This window comes from Melanaphis sacchari, unplaced genomic scaffold, assembly GCF_002803265.2.
Source record: "Melanaphis sacchari strain LSU unplaced genomic scaffold, SCAv2.0 Contig48_pilon_pilon, whole genome shotgun sequence".
NCBI lineage: Eukaryota > Metazoa > Arthropoda > Insecta > Hemiptera > Aphididae > Melanaphis > Melanaphis sacchari.
In genome coordinates, this window is record NW_020271327.1 from 2,391,320 (window position 1) to 2,409,546 (window position 18,227).

General features: G+C 22.6%; 1 protein-coding gene across 1 annotated transcript; it reads right to left on the reverse strand.

Annotated features, from left to right (window-relative positions):
• Positions 1-759: 759 nt before the first annotated feature.
• On the reverse strand, positions 760-16,851 carry LOC112598451 (ABC transporter G family member 23-like). The gene is made up of 15 exons (XM_025344915.1): positions 16,742-16,851; positions 13,028-13,160; positions 12,817-12,971; positions 8,911-9,018; positions 8,757-8,850; positions 5,565-5,699; positions 4,615-4,748; positions 4,309-4,534; positions 3,932-4,097; positions 3,746-3,858; positions 3,065-3,135; positions 2,564-2,652; positions 2,318-2,500; positions 1,121-1,207; positions 760-1,049 (listed from the first exon to the last, which is right to left on the reverse strand). Exons 1-15 carry the CDS (start codon positions 16,849-16,851, stop codon positions 817-819), a joined length of 2,037 nt encoding a protein of 678 aa, XP_025200700.1. The 3' UTR covers positions 760-816.
• Between the last annotated feature and the right edge of the window lie 1,376 nt (positions 16,852-18,227).

An 18,227-nucleotide genomic window follows, 5' to 3' on the forward strand; every position in this document is an offset into this window, starting at 1 on the left:
AAAAAAAAAACTATATATACCAAAATATGTCATAAGAAATCAAGATTGCTAAGAGTCAATAATTATTGATTATATTTATTGAATTAAACAACAACAAAAAAACAAGTAAAGCAGAAAGCCGCTTAATCGTAATAATTTTAATGTTATATAGTAGGTATACTTATACCTTGTAATTAAGTAAAAAAATCATAATGTGTGCGTGTTAAATTTAAATTCACTGATAAAACATTGCACATTAAAAATGATTCTGAGCGAAGAAAGTCTGACAGCCTTTATTACTAAGTATAATGTATGATATATTTATATTGCTATTACGAGTACCTACAGTAATTTATTTTACAATAAATTAATAATGCAACTAATTTTATTTTATTACGAGAAGAAAAATTAAATAGCTAAGTATGATTTATGTATAGCTAAGTATGATTTATGTATAGATATACTACCGTGACATTTTGACTTTTTAAAGACAATGATATCTATACATTTCAAGGTAGCGGCACATTTAAATACTATTGGAAAAAACTAAACATATTAGTGGCGTATATTATACATGTATTACAAATATAAATAAAAAAAATAACAACATTTAAATGCTAATTTAATAACTTAACAACTGATTAAATCATAAACACACACATGCCAAATATTATCTTCTTCCAACACAATATTCTCGAGTATCTTATGGAAACTTAACAAATTAATATAATACGAATCAAATAGTCCATTATTGAAATATCTTATCATTATCTAATATTTAATAATAAATATCTCAAGGATGAATATAACAAAAATATTTATTGAAGTCTAAAGATTTTATTTATGTATAACCCACATGTCTTTTTTAACTTTACTTAGACCAATTAAAAGTAATATTAATAATATCACATGTGCAAATGTCGCTGAGGTGCCCTTTATGATTGATGGATGATCAAACGTCCAACCTTTCAATGATATGTCGTTCATTGCATTTCCGGCTAATCGCATAGGCAGTAACTCAGATACTGGTCTTAAGAAGTGTGATTGTCCTTCAACTGGCCATAATATGCCTATAAAGAATAGAAATAATACTATTTACATTTTTATTATTTTATGATGACAACAAGATTTGATTCTTTACCTGATAATAGCATTTGAGATAGAGCACATCCATTCATTAGGCTAACACCACTAGCTTTAGTTGGTGTTATTCCAGCGGCAAGTAAACCTATTTTACCACGAAAAAAAATTATTTACTTTTTGATAGTTTCTTTTCTTTTTTTTTTGTTGTGTATAATGAGATTATTAAAATATTATTAAAAAAGTAAAATTTTAAACTAAGTATGCATTATGAAATGTGTATAGTGTTTAATAAATTAATAAATAAATTGTATTTGAAAAAAATTAACAGCATGTTTGTTTTAGTTGTTTAGTTATTTCAATTCAGTAATCAAGTAAAAGTATTCTAAAATAAAAACATGATTTAGTACTTGATATTTTCTCCAATATACGGAAAATATATTAAATTATAGATGTTTTTAAAATTGTGATTAAATAAAAAAAGTATAAATAAGGTGATTAATATGATAACGTAATTATACAAGTATAATGTTACAGTTACTAGATATAGAGGAATCCCAAATACTGTAACGCAAAATTACTAGTATAATGTTTCGTCGTTATAACAAAAAATCAACCACGACTACGAACCAAAAATATTTTTATCCGGCCTAAAAACACATACGTTAATAGCATTTTTATCACATTTGCAAAATAGTTTTAATAAGTTTTTTTAGATAAGAACTGTTGTCACTAGTGAATTTATTTTATCAATCACTCGTATTTTTGATTTGGAATACTGTAACAAATTATACCTACTGTTAATATTTTTTCACAGATTTAACATTATAATTTATATTCTTAGTAAATACCTATGTAAATATAATATATTTATTATTTATATATATATATATATGTATATAAATAGTTTAATTACGAATAAATATTTTGATTTTATTTAATACTAATAGATTTTAAAACACATTTTTATTTATTTATTCATTTTTCAAAATTAATTTTAAGCTTCAATAACAAGGGTCATTAGTTGAAATTTTTATTTAGTTGTAAATAGTTAAACTTTGATAGATAGAATTAATATTTGAAAGAAAAATGTGAAATGCTAATATTTTGTTTTAGTAATATTGTGATTAGAATGCAGTATTTCAGTATCGTCGTGTGACATATTAATTATTATATATGTCTCATTAACGTGAATAAAAATTAATAGTTTTTAAAACATAATATCATAAATAAATAAATAATTTTACTTTATACATACCAAATAGAAATCCTATCCATGACATAATTGTTATCAACATGGCATACACGAATAAACCACTAGATAAGTAAATGGGGTTCGAATAAAATACGTATGTGATAATAAAAATGGTAGCCGAATGACCCAAAATTAAAAGGTTGGAAATACAAAACATTGAAATGAGCAATTCTAATACTGTAACTCCTGTAATAAAATTCATTTGAAATTTTAACTATTCCTGATGTTAAAATAATATTATTAAAATACCTGCAAACATCGATCGACTAAGGATTCCATCCATTTTTTCTGAAAGCATAATGCTCACTGAATAAATACTACTAAAATAAAATGTACACCTAAAAAAAAAAAAAAAAAAAACCATGTCCATGAATCTATTATGTCTTGATAATAATAATAATAATAATAACTTTTAAAAGTGATAAATAACATTTTTTTTTTTTTTTGTACAATTAAAATGTGTTTTCCGTTCTTTCTTATAAAATCAAAGAAAAAAATTATGAAAAACTCTATAATTAAACCAATTTCCACATTATTTTTGACTAACTCATAATTTATTTAAATATTGATAAATTATAAATCTCATATAACGCATATAATGTATACTTTATATGCATTTATAAATGAGAGTTTATTAAAGATATTTTTAAATATTTTAACAATAAATAAAATAAAAATTTACAACTTTGAATATTACTGACTTTTGGTAAAAGAATTATAAAAATAATTAATAATAACAATTATAGTCACATTATTAGAAAAACTGATGATGTACTGTGATTAAGAACTTTTACTTCTTTTCCATATAATGAATTGAATTCCTAAAAAAAAAAAAAAAAATAACATTTTAGTAACGTATCAAAACAAAATATTAGAAAACTACAAATTAGAAATGTTTCTGTTTCATAACTTTTTCTTTTTAATTTATCTTATTTAAGCAAGGAAACTAAGGCCATTAGCTATAAATAGAAATAGTAGGTTTTTTTTTGTGTAAGGTTTGTTTGTAATGTTTGGTTAGTATGGTAAGAACACGTGTATATATGTTTGTGCGCCATGGATTCGTCACTAAGAACTCGGGTGGTCACCCATTTGAGAGCTAGCAACGACGGATTATGCTTGATCTCAGAACACATTAAGTGTCTGAGGCCAACCACCACACTACATCAGGCGCCACACTTTTTCTTTAATTTAATATAAATTTTCATTTTTTATTATATTTTAACGTTTTTATATTTCCTGCAGCATTTTTTTTTTTTTTTTTAAGACCAAATAAAACTTAATATTAACGTGACATTAGGCTATCTATCTTTATACACTGTGCTTTAATATTAATCAATAAACAATGTGGCTATTATGGCCATAAACTAAACACCATATAATATGTTTAATTGTAAAAGTGCATTTCAAATTCTAAGTTATTGGTCGACTTACCATAGGTAAACCAGCTATTCTTGGATTATTGGAACAACTTTTTAAAATATACTGTAATAGAGAAGTTATTGCATTTCTTACATCCAAAATTATTTGATTTTTAAACAATACATCTAAAATTAAAAAATGATGTATGCAACCAACAATAAAAATATAAAAATTGAATATATATATATATAAACATACTATGTTTGACAAAATCCATTGAAGACATCGATTGTATATCATATTCATCAGGAGTGTCAAAATATCTGATCAAACCTTGTGTAAAGTTCTCAGGAAAATGTATAAATGCAAAACAATTTTCATTGTTCAGATACATTTCTCCAGCATGACGATCTTTTATTTCAACCTAAATAATCATATACTAAACATTAATATTTGACATCTTAAATACCAACTTAGCTACTTAGTGAGGTTAAATATGTTTCTAATAGAATACAGTTAAGACCATTACTTAAACATTTAAAAAATAATCTGTTTATTTAAATGCTGAAACCTCATTGGTTTATAATAAAAATTATAAAAGTATTTAACTCTTAAATATTTTGTTTTGTACTTACAAATATATAATCTAGTGATGTAAGATATTGTATAACAGCACAACTCATTAACTGAGTTGTATCATTAATAAAAATACATCCATTGAAATAAGAAATGTGTTTGCAATCATTTAAGCTAATTTCATCATTTTGTATTGCTATTTCCATTCCTTTAAAATTTACTCCGATGCTCGAACAAAAAACGAATGATTGGAAAATGGGAAGAATAATCAAGGTGAACAATAACCTATACAACATATTTAATATACAAATTCACTATAGTTTTTATATTCAAATATTATAAAATTATACTTAAATCGTGTTTACCAGTAATCACGATATAATACATTTATATTCTTTTTCAGCAAAGCTTTAATTCTCATGAAATCTATTGTTTTACTATGTTTAATTAAATTTTTTGATTGAATGCTATGCAATTTTGTAACAGCTTTTGGAAGAATCTAAACAATACAAGTAATAGAATAATTTTTTAAATAGTTTGATTTGAATTAAATGTTAAAAAAAATAAAAAAGAGATGATAAAATTGCATAAAAATTGAAAAATAGTAATTTTAATATGTTTTATTAGTTTACTGTTAAATTAATAGGTAAATATAACCTTCACATATAATAGTGCTTAAACATCATAAATTATTGAATACACTTTACTATATAATGATATATTGTTTATACTATTAAATATAGAACTGTATATATTGATTGTAGAAACCAAAAGTATAGAAACCTTAAGTACATATTTTTTTGTAAATATTCTATTGTTTTCCTCTAATATCATTAGATCTGATTATTTATTTTACATTAGAACTGACGAATTTATGTTTATCGTAGCAAGTTATTTCTTAGTCCGATAAAAATGTTAAACATTTAATATTTTAATTTGTTAAAAACTTTATTTTACATCAAATTTATTCATTTTTAATTTTTCCGAACTTTTTTCTGATTTTTTTTTATTGAATATTACAAAATAATTAATATATTTCAACAAATTTTTAAATATTATTAAATAAAAAAAATATATGATTTAAATCAAAACTATTGTTAAATCCAAATTATTTCTAAAAATTGTTCCTGAAAAACATGCACAATTACACAAAAGCTTATGTACATACAATTTGTATAAGTCATCATATTACACTTAAAAATGGATAATTTGTATACAATTCCCAATGCCTATTTATTCAAACAAGATTTTTATTAAATACATTAAATTGTTAAATTATAAACTATAAAATATAATGAATATTTATATCAAATACTTTTGGTACTTCATTTGAATCTTGATCAGAGCATAATATTAAAAAGGCCGATTCCAACGATTCAGCTGTATATTTAAACATAATTTCTTGAGGTGAACCTTCATCTACCAGCACTCCATTTCTCATCAAACCAATCTATAACAGTAATTAAAACAAATAAATAAAAAAAGATTTTAAATTGTTTGTAAAATTTTTTTGTGTAATTTTATTGAGTTTTAATCATTAGTACATAACATCATAGACTATTCACTGTTAAGCGTTCAACTCAGTCATTATTTGTCATTTGTGATTTTAAAATCTCTGAAGACAAAAAGGACCAAAAAAATCGCTTTATATTGAATAGATATTTAAATAATAATTGGTGCACCTACTATATTCCACTCAGACAATGATCAGCTTGTAAATTTTATAATTACAAATTTAAATAAAATGTGGAGTTGGTGATATTGAAATTGTGCATGGAAGGAGAATAGGGATATTGAAAAAATATTAACCTCTTAGATGGCTGATAATACATCAAAAGACTAGTCAATGACATTAAAATATAAGCAATTTCAAAATGATTGAGCAATTTGTTAACTAATAAAAATTTAATTTTTTTTCATAAAACTTAGAATATTTTATTTATAACAGATACCTATTGTAAGATCACCGTATGACTGTATGAGGCAATGTTCTATTGTACAGCGAGAATAAGACTAGCTTCAACAGGGATCCCTTATGATGAAATATAAAAAATAAGTCAAAAGAGAATATTAAAACATTATTTGAATCATTCGGAACATATTAATGAAAATCCTAAACATATAGGTTATTATTATATTATATTAGTATGTTTAATTTACAAAAAAAGTTATTGTATTTTTTGAAGGTAAAAGAATTAAAAAATCAAAGATTGACGACAAAAATAGGTTATTTTTTTGAAAGAAAAATCATCAAAAATCTTAAGATTGGCTAACTAAAAGTTCTCAAAGCTTAAAGTTAGTAAAACTGTTCATGTCCAATAACAGATGTTGACAGGTTCTCCACGTAATTTACTTGCAGTTATTATTATTATTATTATTATTTTATTTTTTTTTTTTATTGAAATTAAGCCTGGTGACTAGGACCATTAGCTGTTGTAGGGGTTATGAACTGTGGGTTGAGATAAGGTTGGTACAGGTAGGTTGTTTTTACGATTCTTATGGTTGTTGCAAAGTTGATAGCAAACACGTGCATGTAAGGCAAGGTTTTAAACTACTACGAGTCCGGGTGGTCATCCATTCGAGAACTAGTAGCTGTGGCTGTTACTTACTCCAAGTCACATTAATCTTGCCACAGTTATTATTTTGTTTGAAAATGACATGTATAAATTATATAAACCAATTTTAATTTGATGATATTTATTTAATTTTAAATAATAAATAACCTTACGTCTGAATCCGGTTCCGAATATGATGTGTTGAAATACAAATATACAAGAGTACAAATTTCTATATGTAACAAAAAATTATAGAACTAGATAAAGCCGTGAAAAAAAATAAAAATAGGAAAATCTCTTCGTGATGTTATAGGATAAGGAATCAAGACTTCAATCATAATGAAACTATAAAACTGGTTATAGCTCTAAAAAACGTGCTTGCAATACAGCGGCAATGTTTTTCAGTTATAAATGTCACAGTAGTCTTGATTGTACTAATAAATAATGTATATTGTAAACCTATTTTATTGGTTTAAATTAACTCTTTTTTCATCACATAAAGTAGTAAGTAAGAAAACCAATTATGTTATAAAACAAATAATGTTTTATTTTATCGTTTTTAACCACTTATCTTGGTAGGTAAATGACGTCAATAGTCGGTGAAAACTGTACATTTAAATTTAAAACGTGTTTTTTACAACATTTGTCTGCATGAATTAATCGTTTTCATAAATGACGTCAATCCCCCAACTCCTAATAAGTGACGTCAATCCTCTCTCCCATTGGTCGACGACGTCATTTTATTACCTTATCTATGTTGGTACGTCAAATATTAATAATTTATACAAATAGTATTTCATAAAAATAATAATACTTTGAATTTTATAAAATATTATAAACTTGTTTTAAACACAATGACGTAAAAAAATACTTATTGTTTTCGCATTTTTTTTTTTTTTTTTTTTTAATAACTTCTTTATAGGTTTTATAGGTATATAAATATGATATGTTTTATTTTTTGCATATTGATATTTATGATATGAATTTGTATATTTTATAAATTTTTATTGCATACAAATCTAGTTCATAATCATAATTTTTCTAATAGCATATCAATCATAATTAGATTTGTTTCTAAGCTACCACACTGTTTTATTATTAAGTTGAATAGCTGGGCTTAAGATCATATTGTATACAATCATAAAAATATACCATATGTATTGTCACCATTTTACAGAGACATACAACATAGTGATTTTTCGTATAATATAACCAATTTTTTGTTATTAGCGTTAATTTAAGAGTGAATTTACCTGTAATCAAACTTAATGAATTAAGCAAAATCTACGTTTGTAAGTTGATTATTTTAATTTTTAATAAGTTATAAATATTGAAAATATAACAATAAAAAAATGCTAACATTCCCAAAAATTAAAATATCGTGAAAATTAAGGTACAAACACATGTAGGTATTATTTTTGATTTTTGGATCAATAATATGAAATTTTACTCACTTATATTAATTTAATATTAAATAAAAATTTATAATGCCATAAGTTTGTTCAAAGAAGATGATCATACATCACAAAGTTGTACTAGTGTATTCTACTTTTTATTAAATTATTATATTATTAACAAATAAAATAGGTTTATATATATCTGTGTGTGTGTGTGTGTGTGTGTGTGTGAGGGAATGTAATTTTTTTTTAACTATGAAATTATTTGTTAGAGTATTAAATATTTCATATAAAATGATTCGGTTAAATTTAACCTATCTAGAGTTTTTATATTAGATTAACCCAAGTTAACAGAAAACATAACAACATAAATCAAACCCATATCTCTGATATGTTAGTTTACAAACGATATTGAATTGTCGTGTATTAGTGTACGATACCAAGTTTGATAATATATGCTACACTTAAACATTTAAATTAAGTGAATAATACATGATATATTTGAATCTTCGAAATTATTTAAATATAAAAAAATTAACAAAAATAAGGACTTACACGATTGGCTGAATTGGCTTCTTCGATATAATGAGTAGTTATTATGATGGTTTTCTGTTGTTGTTCAACCATTTTTGTAAGCTCATTCCAAATTCTACAATATATTTTAAATTATTAATATTAAATTCAACTTATTTGTCATTAAATGAGTTACTCTTGTTTCATTAAAGGATCAATTCCAACTGTAGGTTCATCCAGTATAACAAGCTTAGGATTATGGAATAAGCAAACACCAAGAGATACTCTTCTACTTTGGCCACCGCTAGAAAATATGTAAAAATTAAAATAACTAAATCATATCCTATATTATTAAAGTAATAAGATAATATGAGAAAACATAACCATTTTAGATAAACTAAAAAAAAAAATTAAAAAAATTAAAATATTCGTTTTTGTATTCAAACTTATAAATTGTATATATTCATGGGTAAACATTTAAAAACAGAACATGCATGACTGTATAAATTGCATGCAAATAAATAAAAACCCGTTACTGTAACGAACGCTAGTTACTAACGGCTAATATTAGAAACTACTTGAGCGATTTAAATACAATTTAAACAAATACATTCTTTAATATTCAAAGGGTTTTTTTTTTATTTGTTTTTCAACCACTATAGGATGATTCACATATGCATTTTATTTTAGTTCATGATTATTTTCAAGATTTAACATACACATATAACAGTATAATTAAATTGCTTTGAAATTTAAATTACTCTTCTTGATTTTATAACTGAGAAGCTTTATGAGAATAAGATATTCATTAGAACTTAAATATTTAGTTTTCATATTATTTATTGTAATGATAACTGGAAAATATAATATAGGTACATACTGCCTATAATATTATGCCATTTAAATAAAATCAATAAAACTATAAAATAAGTTCTAATTTTATTTTAGTTATTGTAACTATAGATTATACGCAACAAAATTTACAAAAAATTGTTTTTTATGAACAAATATAAACAATGTTATAAGTAAATTTTTGCATTTGCATGTTTTTTGAAATTGCTAAGCAAGGTTAAAATATGTTTCGTTTAACTGTAAATTTAAGCTAAAATAATTTTATCACAATAAATTAAATTTTTTCTTTTTTTCTTTTAGTTAAATTTTAACTATTTTTTTATTATTTTCGTATAATTTTAAGATTATTTAACATTTTGATATATAAAATGAAAATTAAGTCAACGTAGCAGTGAAAAAATTTATAGTATTTATTAAGCTATTTATAAATATTTATTTACCATTAATTTCTACAGTCATCAGTTAGTTATGTTTAAAAGTAGGTACTGATATCGTTATAAATTTTAATCGATTTAATGGTTTGTTATGGTCTTTGTCACGTCAATTCGTTCATTAAAACTCCGAAAATTAAACCTAAAGAGTAAATCAGCATTATTGAAAAATTATATGTCTGAATTTGGAAATCCTATTTTTTTTCTTTCAATAATATGTAGTGAAAGTATGTGTTAGTATACGATATATTATGACGCAACATCTTAATTGATAAACATTCTATTTCAGTAAATAAGAAAACTTATAGCACATATTCAAAAATTCAATAACTTTTTTTCAAGTATAAAAAAATGAAATCTATATAAAATTGATCTATGAAAAACGTCGATTTCAAGTAATATTCCGTTGCATAAAATTAGTAAAATACATTTCCAGCCATTTTTGGAAAAGTGCACGGGTAAATAAATTCCAACTGTCACTAAATTATATGCAACACGTGTTAATGATTGCTACGAAAACGTAGTTGAAATTATCAGAAATTGGTAAAAATAAGAGTATTCATTAATAAGTCAACAGGCACGAATGGATATTTTAAACTAACGTCGTAATTGTAATCTTAGAATTTGATCAACTTGGTAAGATATTTTTACTTACAACCAAAATTCTTGAAAAAATCTAATCACAATAGTTAAACTTCTTCAAAAATCCATGTTTATTTTATGGCCGAATAGAATACACCATATCGCCGTCTTGCCGTTTTTATCTAACTTAGCCCCTTATATGGTAAAAGTAGCTTCCATAATTACAGTACTCAAAAAACGGTTCACATAACTTTTTTAGCTCACAGTACTCATAGAATTGTAGAAAACGTAAGTAGTAATTTTCCAAAAATTGACAAGCTTATCGTTAAAGTAAAACAAATATTTTTAAAGACACCTTCCGTATTTTACAGTTTAAAGAAGAAGCTCTGGGTATTAATTTACCCACTCAGCCCATAATAACCCAATGGGGAACATAAATAAATGCTGCATCTTACTATTTTGAACATTTTGAAGAAGTAAAAAATTAATATAGTTATTAAGTTTAAATGATGCTATTTCTATTAAAAAAGCTAAACATCTCATTTTAGATAATACAATGAAAACCAATTTAGTATTTATTCATTCCAATTATAGTTTCATGTCAGCAAAAATTACTAAGCTTGAAATCATACATGCTCCATTAATCGAAGCTTTATCTACAGTTGAGAAAATTGAAACTAAAATATAAAAAATCCAGGAAAAAATAGAATTTTAATAAACTAGAAATTCAAAAGTATTTTACAAAAAAATGATAGGTTTCAAAAAATTGTACTTATTTCCAAAATTTTGAGTGGAGAAAAATAATCAATGGAGAAATTCCCAGAAGACTTAACCAGCAATAATCTAACTTACTTCAAGTACACACTTACAATTACAACTACCGATGTAGAAAGTAATTTTTCCCGATATAAGAATTTATTAAGCGATAACAGACGGTCATTTAATTTTGATAACTTAAACAAATTATTTGTTATACAACGCAATGATGTAAGCAATATTTGTATTTAATTTTTTTTTTATTATTATTATTAATTAATAGTTATATAATATATATATTTTTTTTAATTCAATTTTCATAATTTTAAGAACAATTTTTAATATATTTTAATGAAAAAATACTATCCATTTAGTGAATTTTTAATACCATAATTTTAATGTCCTAGTTATAAGAAAATAATATAATAATCATAAATATGGATGTTCCACAGATTGAACTTCGTGGTCTTTAAAAGCTTAAATTTATTTTATAAAATGTTGTACTAAATTATATAAAATAGGTAACGATTTGCAGATTATGGTTTTCTACTATAGTATGATATAATATGGTAACTACAACTTTAGTGGTTTGTTATCTTGTCGTTTGTTTGTTTTTCTATTCAGTACTTTTATATTTTTATGTATTTTATTTTTAAAGTTACCAGTTTTTAAATTTTTCTGTAAAATTGTTGATGCTTTTTTAATACCTGCATACTTTTGAAAAATTAATAGCATATTCAGATATTTATACTATTTGATACGACTTACTACTTATAAAATATTATATATTAAATTATTTTATATTTAGATTTTTAATAATTCGGGTATTTAAATTACTTTTTAACAAAATCGAATAATAAACATATAGGACATATAGAACGTGTTACATTTTACTTTGAATTTGTTATTCATATTGCTATTTTTTTAAATAAGAATATACATAGCTGATAAAACTGGAAACAAATATAAAATAATAAATTTCCAAAAATAATGTCACACATATTGTATACGTTTGTTTAATAAGAAATTTTTAAATAATAAGTTATTTACATTAAATACGTGTTAGTAATTTAATGTATGTTTTTTTTGTATTATATTATCATTATTCTAGATTTATGCCATTTATGAGACTATGACTTTATGGTTAACTCAATTTTTCTATCTCACTTCATTAAAAATACTGAAAACGTCTATTTATAAGAACTTTATTGCAATCAAAATAAAAACTAATTTAATATTAATCAAAATTTTAAATAGTTAATTCTTAGATTGTACTTGATGAAATAGTATTATCTTCTAAACATTATCTCTACTAAAATACAAATATCATAATCGTATACTGCAAATAATATTGCTAACATTAATGAAACTAATATTATGGTCATGTTCAATATTATAAACATATTTTAAAAAATGTAATGATAAATAATTCTCCAACATTATATAAAAAACGCAACTAATGGGTATGGAGTATACCTTACCTTATATCTTTAACTAAACTATTTAAATTCGGTAACTGTAAGAATGCATTAATCTCATCAATTTTTCTCTTAATTTTATTTTTTTTCATGGCATAAAGTGTTCCATAATATTCAAATGTTTCTTTTATTGTCAGAGTGCTTTCCAAACATAGATCCTTCAAAATTATAAATGTTAAAATCAATGATTTATTTCTATCAATTCTATATTTACTTGAGGCATATATCCAACGGACTTTAAATCTTCAACCTTTAACTCAATGCTTCCTGAATTCAATTCTTTTAATCCCATTAAACATTGGAGAAGTGTCGATTTACCACAACCACTTGGTCCCAAAAGGCTATAGCTGTAAAAAAAATAAATACATATGTATATTAAAAATAATAATTTCATCATTATTTCATTAAAAACTGAAAAGAGTAAAAGTAGATAACCGCTTTGCTATACAGTACCTCGTCATAGAGTAAGTATTATTTTTGTTTACATACAAAAGTGTTTGAAATATTTTTCAGAATTTAATTTAACATAAATATTTAATCATAAAAGTAGTGAATAGTACGTAATTACCGCTGTTATTCTAAAAAGATTACAAATCATTTTATGTAAACAATTTAAAATATCAAGGTAACCTCAAGTATTATACCAAATACTTTTAATTAATCTTAGTTTAACTAAGTTTTGCGCTTGAGTATGAAATCACAAGATGAATTTATTTGGTAGGTGCAATATTTTGTATTATTTATACCTACAGATATTTACAATAAATAAGTGGTAATAATATTATAAATATTCATGCAAAAAGTTTACACATATTTTAATATTCTTTTAGATATACACAATTTTGTTTTTTAACAATATTTTTAGTAAAATAAAGGTAAACGTTCACTTATACCATTTAATAAAAAAACTAAAAAGAAGTTACCCTTCGAGTATACTTACTAAACTAAATTATTGCCAATATTTGTTTGTCGTAGTAACTATCACGCAATTGATATTTGTATCAAAGTTTTACGTTTAATATGGTAAAGACATAATTATAGTAATAACTCTACCGTTGCAAAATCTATTATTTCAAAATTTAAATTAATTTGATAAATATTTAAATAATTTCTTCTTCTAACAAAAACATTAATTTAGTTTGAACGGAATATTATAGGTACCTACTTGTTTTGTTATATTAAATAATGGGTTTATTAGAATTAAATATTTATCATAGCTGTTTATTTGCCTTTACGCTTTGTTAAGATATCATTCTAGTATACCAAGTAAGCTAAAAAACGTTTTAAATAAGTTAATTATCGAGAGTTGGTAAATATTCTGATTTTACTGATAAAAATCGATTGAGTATTTTATTTTCTACTAGTATTTTTACACAAAATCAATTTTCGATCAACTTTTTGTTTTTACTTTTGGTATGATTAAATAACGAATTACTATAGATACTTATAATGTTTGCTAAATTTTGATACCGATATTTTATATGTATTATAAACATTTTAAAACATTTTGTTTCTTTTTGATTTATTTAAGGATATAAGAAATTGTTAGTTTAAAAAAAATAAAAATATTTTTAACTATTATTTACTCAGTAAAAAACCTTGAAAATTGAATATTAGGACCCTACAAGTTATTTGTAATATTATGGTTTTTAAAAAATATGAACATTTCACACTCATAGTATTTTTTATAAGCTTTTTGTATGAGAATTTTTAAAACAATTTGACAATTGAATACAAAGTTTCTGGTAATTTTTTTTACTAATAAAAAAAAATTTACCAAAAAGTCATATCTTGTTTTTTTTTCAATTATTGTTGATAAAAATATTTTGAAACTTTATAATACTTGAAAATCTATTACAAGAATATTACAGCTATTTAAATATAATAAAGATGCATGGGTGCAATATTTTTTAAAAGCAATTAAAGTTAAAATGTTAATTATTATTATACATATTATTTAAAGAATTATGAAACACTCAAAATAATTTTTATTTAAAAACTCGCAAAAAATCTGACTAAAATTATTGTAGTAATAAAAATTTTCTATGTTAAAATACTTTTCAAGTTCTTATAGCTATAAAGTTATGCGTGACGTCATAAGATCCTACTTACGGCGGTGACGTGTACAGCTTCCTGTTACCAATCGGGTGTGTTTTCACGTTTTCTTTAAATTAATTCCTTTATCGTATTAAACATTAAAATATTTCACATAGTTTTTAAACATGTAGGTATTATTTTTGTGCTATTAAACTATTAAGATTATTTATCATAATTGTAATTATTGTATTAAAAAAATGAAGATGATTTTAATCGACATGGAAACACATGAAAATGAACTCTATATGAAGATTGCTTTTCACTTCATTCATTACGATTGAAAACAGAGTACAACGTTATTTTCACAGTCAAAAGTTGAATGAAAATTTAAAACTTATTCACAAAAAAAAATAATTTTAACTGTAAGTATACATTAATTTATCATAGTATACGAGAAATGATTCTGAGTGTAGACGATTTAACAGCGTGTATCAAAAACTATATTCCATTATTATGTATTTTTTTTTTATAGATATAGCTATTTAAGTAATTTAATTCACTCTTAATATTACGGTAGGCTAAAATACATTTTTTATTAAATTTTGGATTTATTATTTGGTATTTAGTTATTAGAATAACGTATATAATATAATATATGATATCAAATATTATAATTCAAAATGTAATAAAATATTTTTGTAAATACCGTAAAATAGTACAAATAGAATTCATAATAATATAAAATACAAAAAAAAAAAAAAAAAAAAAATAATAATATGTTTCCACGAATAATATTATGAAATTATAACAAATTAATTAAAATTATTATTTATCGTTTAATTTAGTAATTTTCTCCAACTTTTAACTTCAAATGTCTATAGTAAATAATTTTTGTATATTATATTTTTTAAATTTTATGATTTTAGTATAAACTACCTATTATTAAGAAACAATGTAATAAATGTTCAATGCTTAGATGTAAAAATAAAATTTTTCATGAATTTTTAAGTAAAAAATAGTTGACAATTAATAATTACTGTTTAATGTTTTGATGAAAATTTTAAATAAAAATTATGGATATATATTATTAATATTTTTATAATATGAGAACAATTTAACAATTTATGTGAGATTTTGTAATATTTTCAAAAATTTCGATCTAGTGAATAATTTTTTTATCAACTATTAAAGAAAAACTAAAGTTTTTTCACGTAACCTATATACATAGCTCAAAAAGAGTATAAATATCAAAAACTGTTTGAAGAGCAATAATAATTACTTTACAAATAGGTACAATCTGTATATTTTTGAATTTTTTTTTATGCGTAGGTTAAAAAATAAAAAAATTATAAATTACTAAATTTTCTGTAAATTTTTAATATTTTATTTTTATATTACATTTTTAAGTATTTTTACCTAATTAAATTTTTAATACATTTTTCTAGAAAAAAAAAATAAAAATAGTTGGAATATTTTGAAAATTGTATTATTTATAAAAAACAATATTTTAACATTTAATTGAAATTACAAGTAACTACGGTTTTGAGTTACACCAAAAAAATCAAAATCTTGTCAAAAGTTGAATTTGAATAAAAATCTCCATTTTTCCTTAAGTTTTTTTTTTTTTTTGTTTTATTAAATTTTAAAACTGTTTAGAAATATTGAATTACTTACTATTAATTAGGTCAAATTTTCTATCAAAAACTATTCCCATTTTAGAAAATCAAAGTGTTTATACTGCTACAAAAAATATTTACAGATACAGAAAAAAAACCATGTGAAATCAGTACATTCATTGCTTTGTTAATAATACCAAAAAATAGACATAATTTACATATAATAAATGATTCAAAACTAATTCAATAATTATTACTGAAATATAATAACTTACATAGAACCTGAAGACACATTCATATTCAAACCATTAAATACACGATGATCTCCATAACTCTTAAATGCATCTATTACTTTTACTTCTAATTGGATTTCTTCGTCTATCATGTTTAATTTTGTTGTTTTTCAAATTATATTTTAGTTTTAAAATGTATAAAAGTTATAACAATAAGCAAGATAAAGTAAATCAATACATTCACAGAAGTTTTTTTAATAAGAAAAAATGTAATCTTAATTTCTTAGGCTTTGTAACTTATATCGGCCACTGACTGTTTATTAATAATCTATATTACGAACGTTGTTTGTTCATGCAAGCATCTACATTGCCTTCAACATACGGAGAACGTGAAAAAGAAGTGGAATCTTTGCATCTGAAAAATATTGATGGTAAGAATAAATCTTGACATCCTTGAAAAATGGTAAATCTAGCTTTTTTTCTTCTGTTATACTTAATATCATCGAAAAAAAATGTGCTTGACCATATTATATTGACATATATTGTATTTTTATAGATTAATTATTGAAATATAAAAATTTAAAAATTATTATATAATTGAATGATATAGTACGATAAAATAATAGTAAGTATTATTTGATTATATCCGACAGCCAAATTTGTTGCTTTCTTGTTTAAAATTTTTAATCAAAGTAAAATAATTAATACTCTATAATTATTTGTATTTAATTATCAATATTTTTTCATCATTTATTTAAATTATTTTTAAATATTTTGACGTGTAATAAGCATTGAACATTATTGAATCAAAAGCTTATTATTTCCGATAACGAGAGTTCTCCATTTTAACTCGCGTATAATAGAAAAATGTATTAGTTTAATAATCTATGTCTGTGCATTAAAATTAAAATTATGTTAAATAATACTATAAAAAAATAAAACAAAAAGAAATTATCTTGATTCTAAGTTTTAAGTTATAATAGTATACTATAATATTATATTATAAAATTAATTAGGCACGTCATAAAATAATTTAACTGAGGAATTAACTTCTGATGGAAATTTATTTTTTAATTGAGCCAAAATAATTTTTACTTTAGAGAGCAAATAATAATATATATACCTAAATGTTTTTATGAATATTATGATAGTGGAAATATTTCTACTAATGTATAAAAAAAAATAAGATATTTTAAGTAAATGGTCACTAAAAATCCAAGCCACAAGTTGTGTATACTAATTTACCGAGTGCGTGGACATGTGTAATGCACATTTAATGTTATGATTAATACCAATGCAATTACAAGGTGATTAATGGAATACAGTATTATACATTATCTTAGTAAAAATAAAAAAAAAGCTTGTTATTATAATTTAATAAAAAATAATTTATTAAAAATCTAGAATTTTATCAAAAATTACTAAATGATTTTAAAATTTTGTAAATTTAAAAAATGAATAGATGGTATAAGTAATGTTTGTAGAATAACATTTAGACATGAAATTTGATGGGACGTCTTAAAATTTA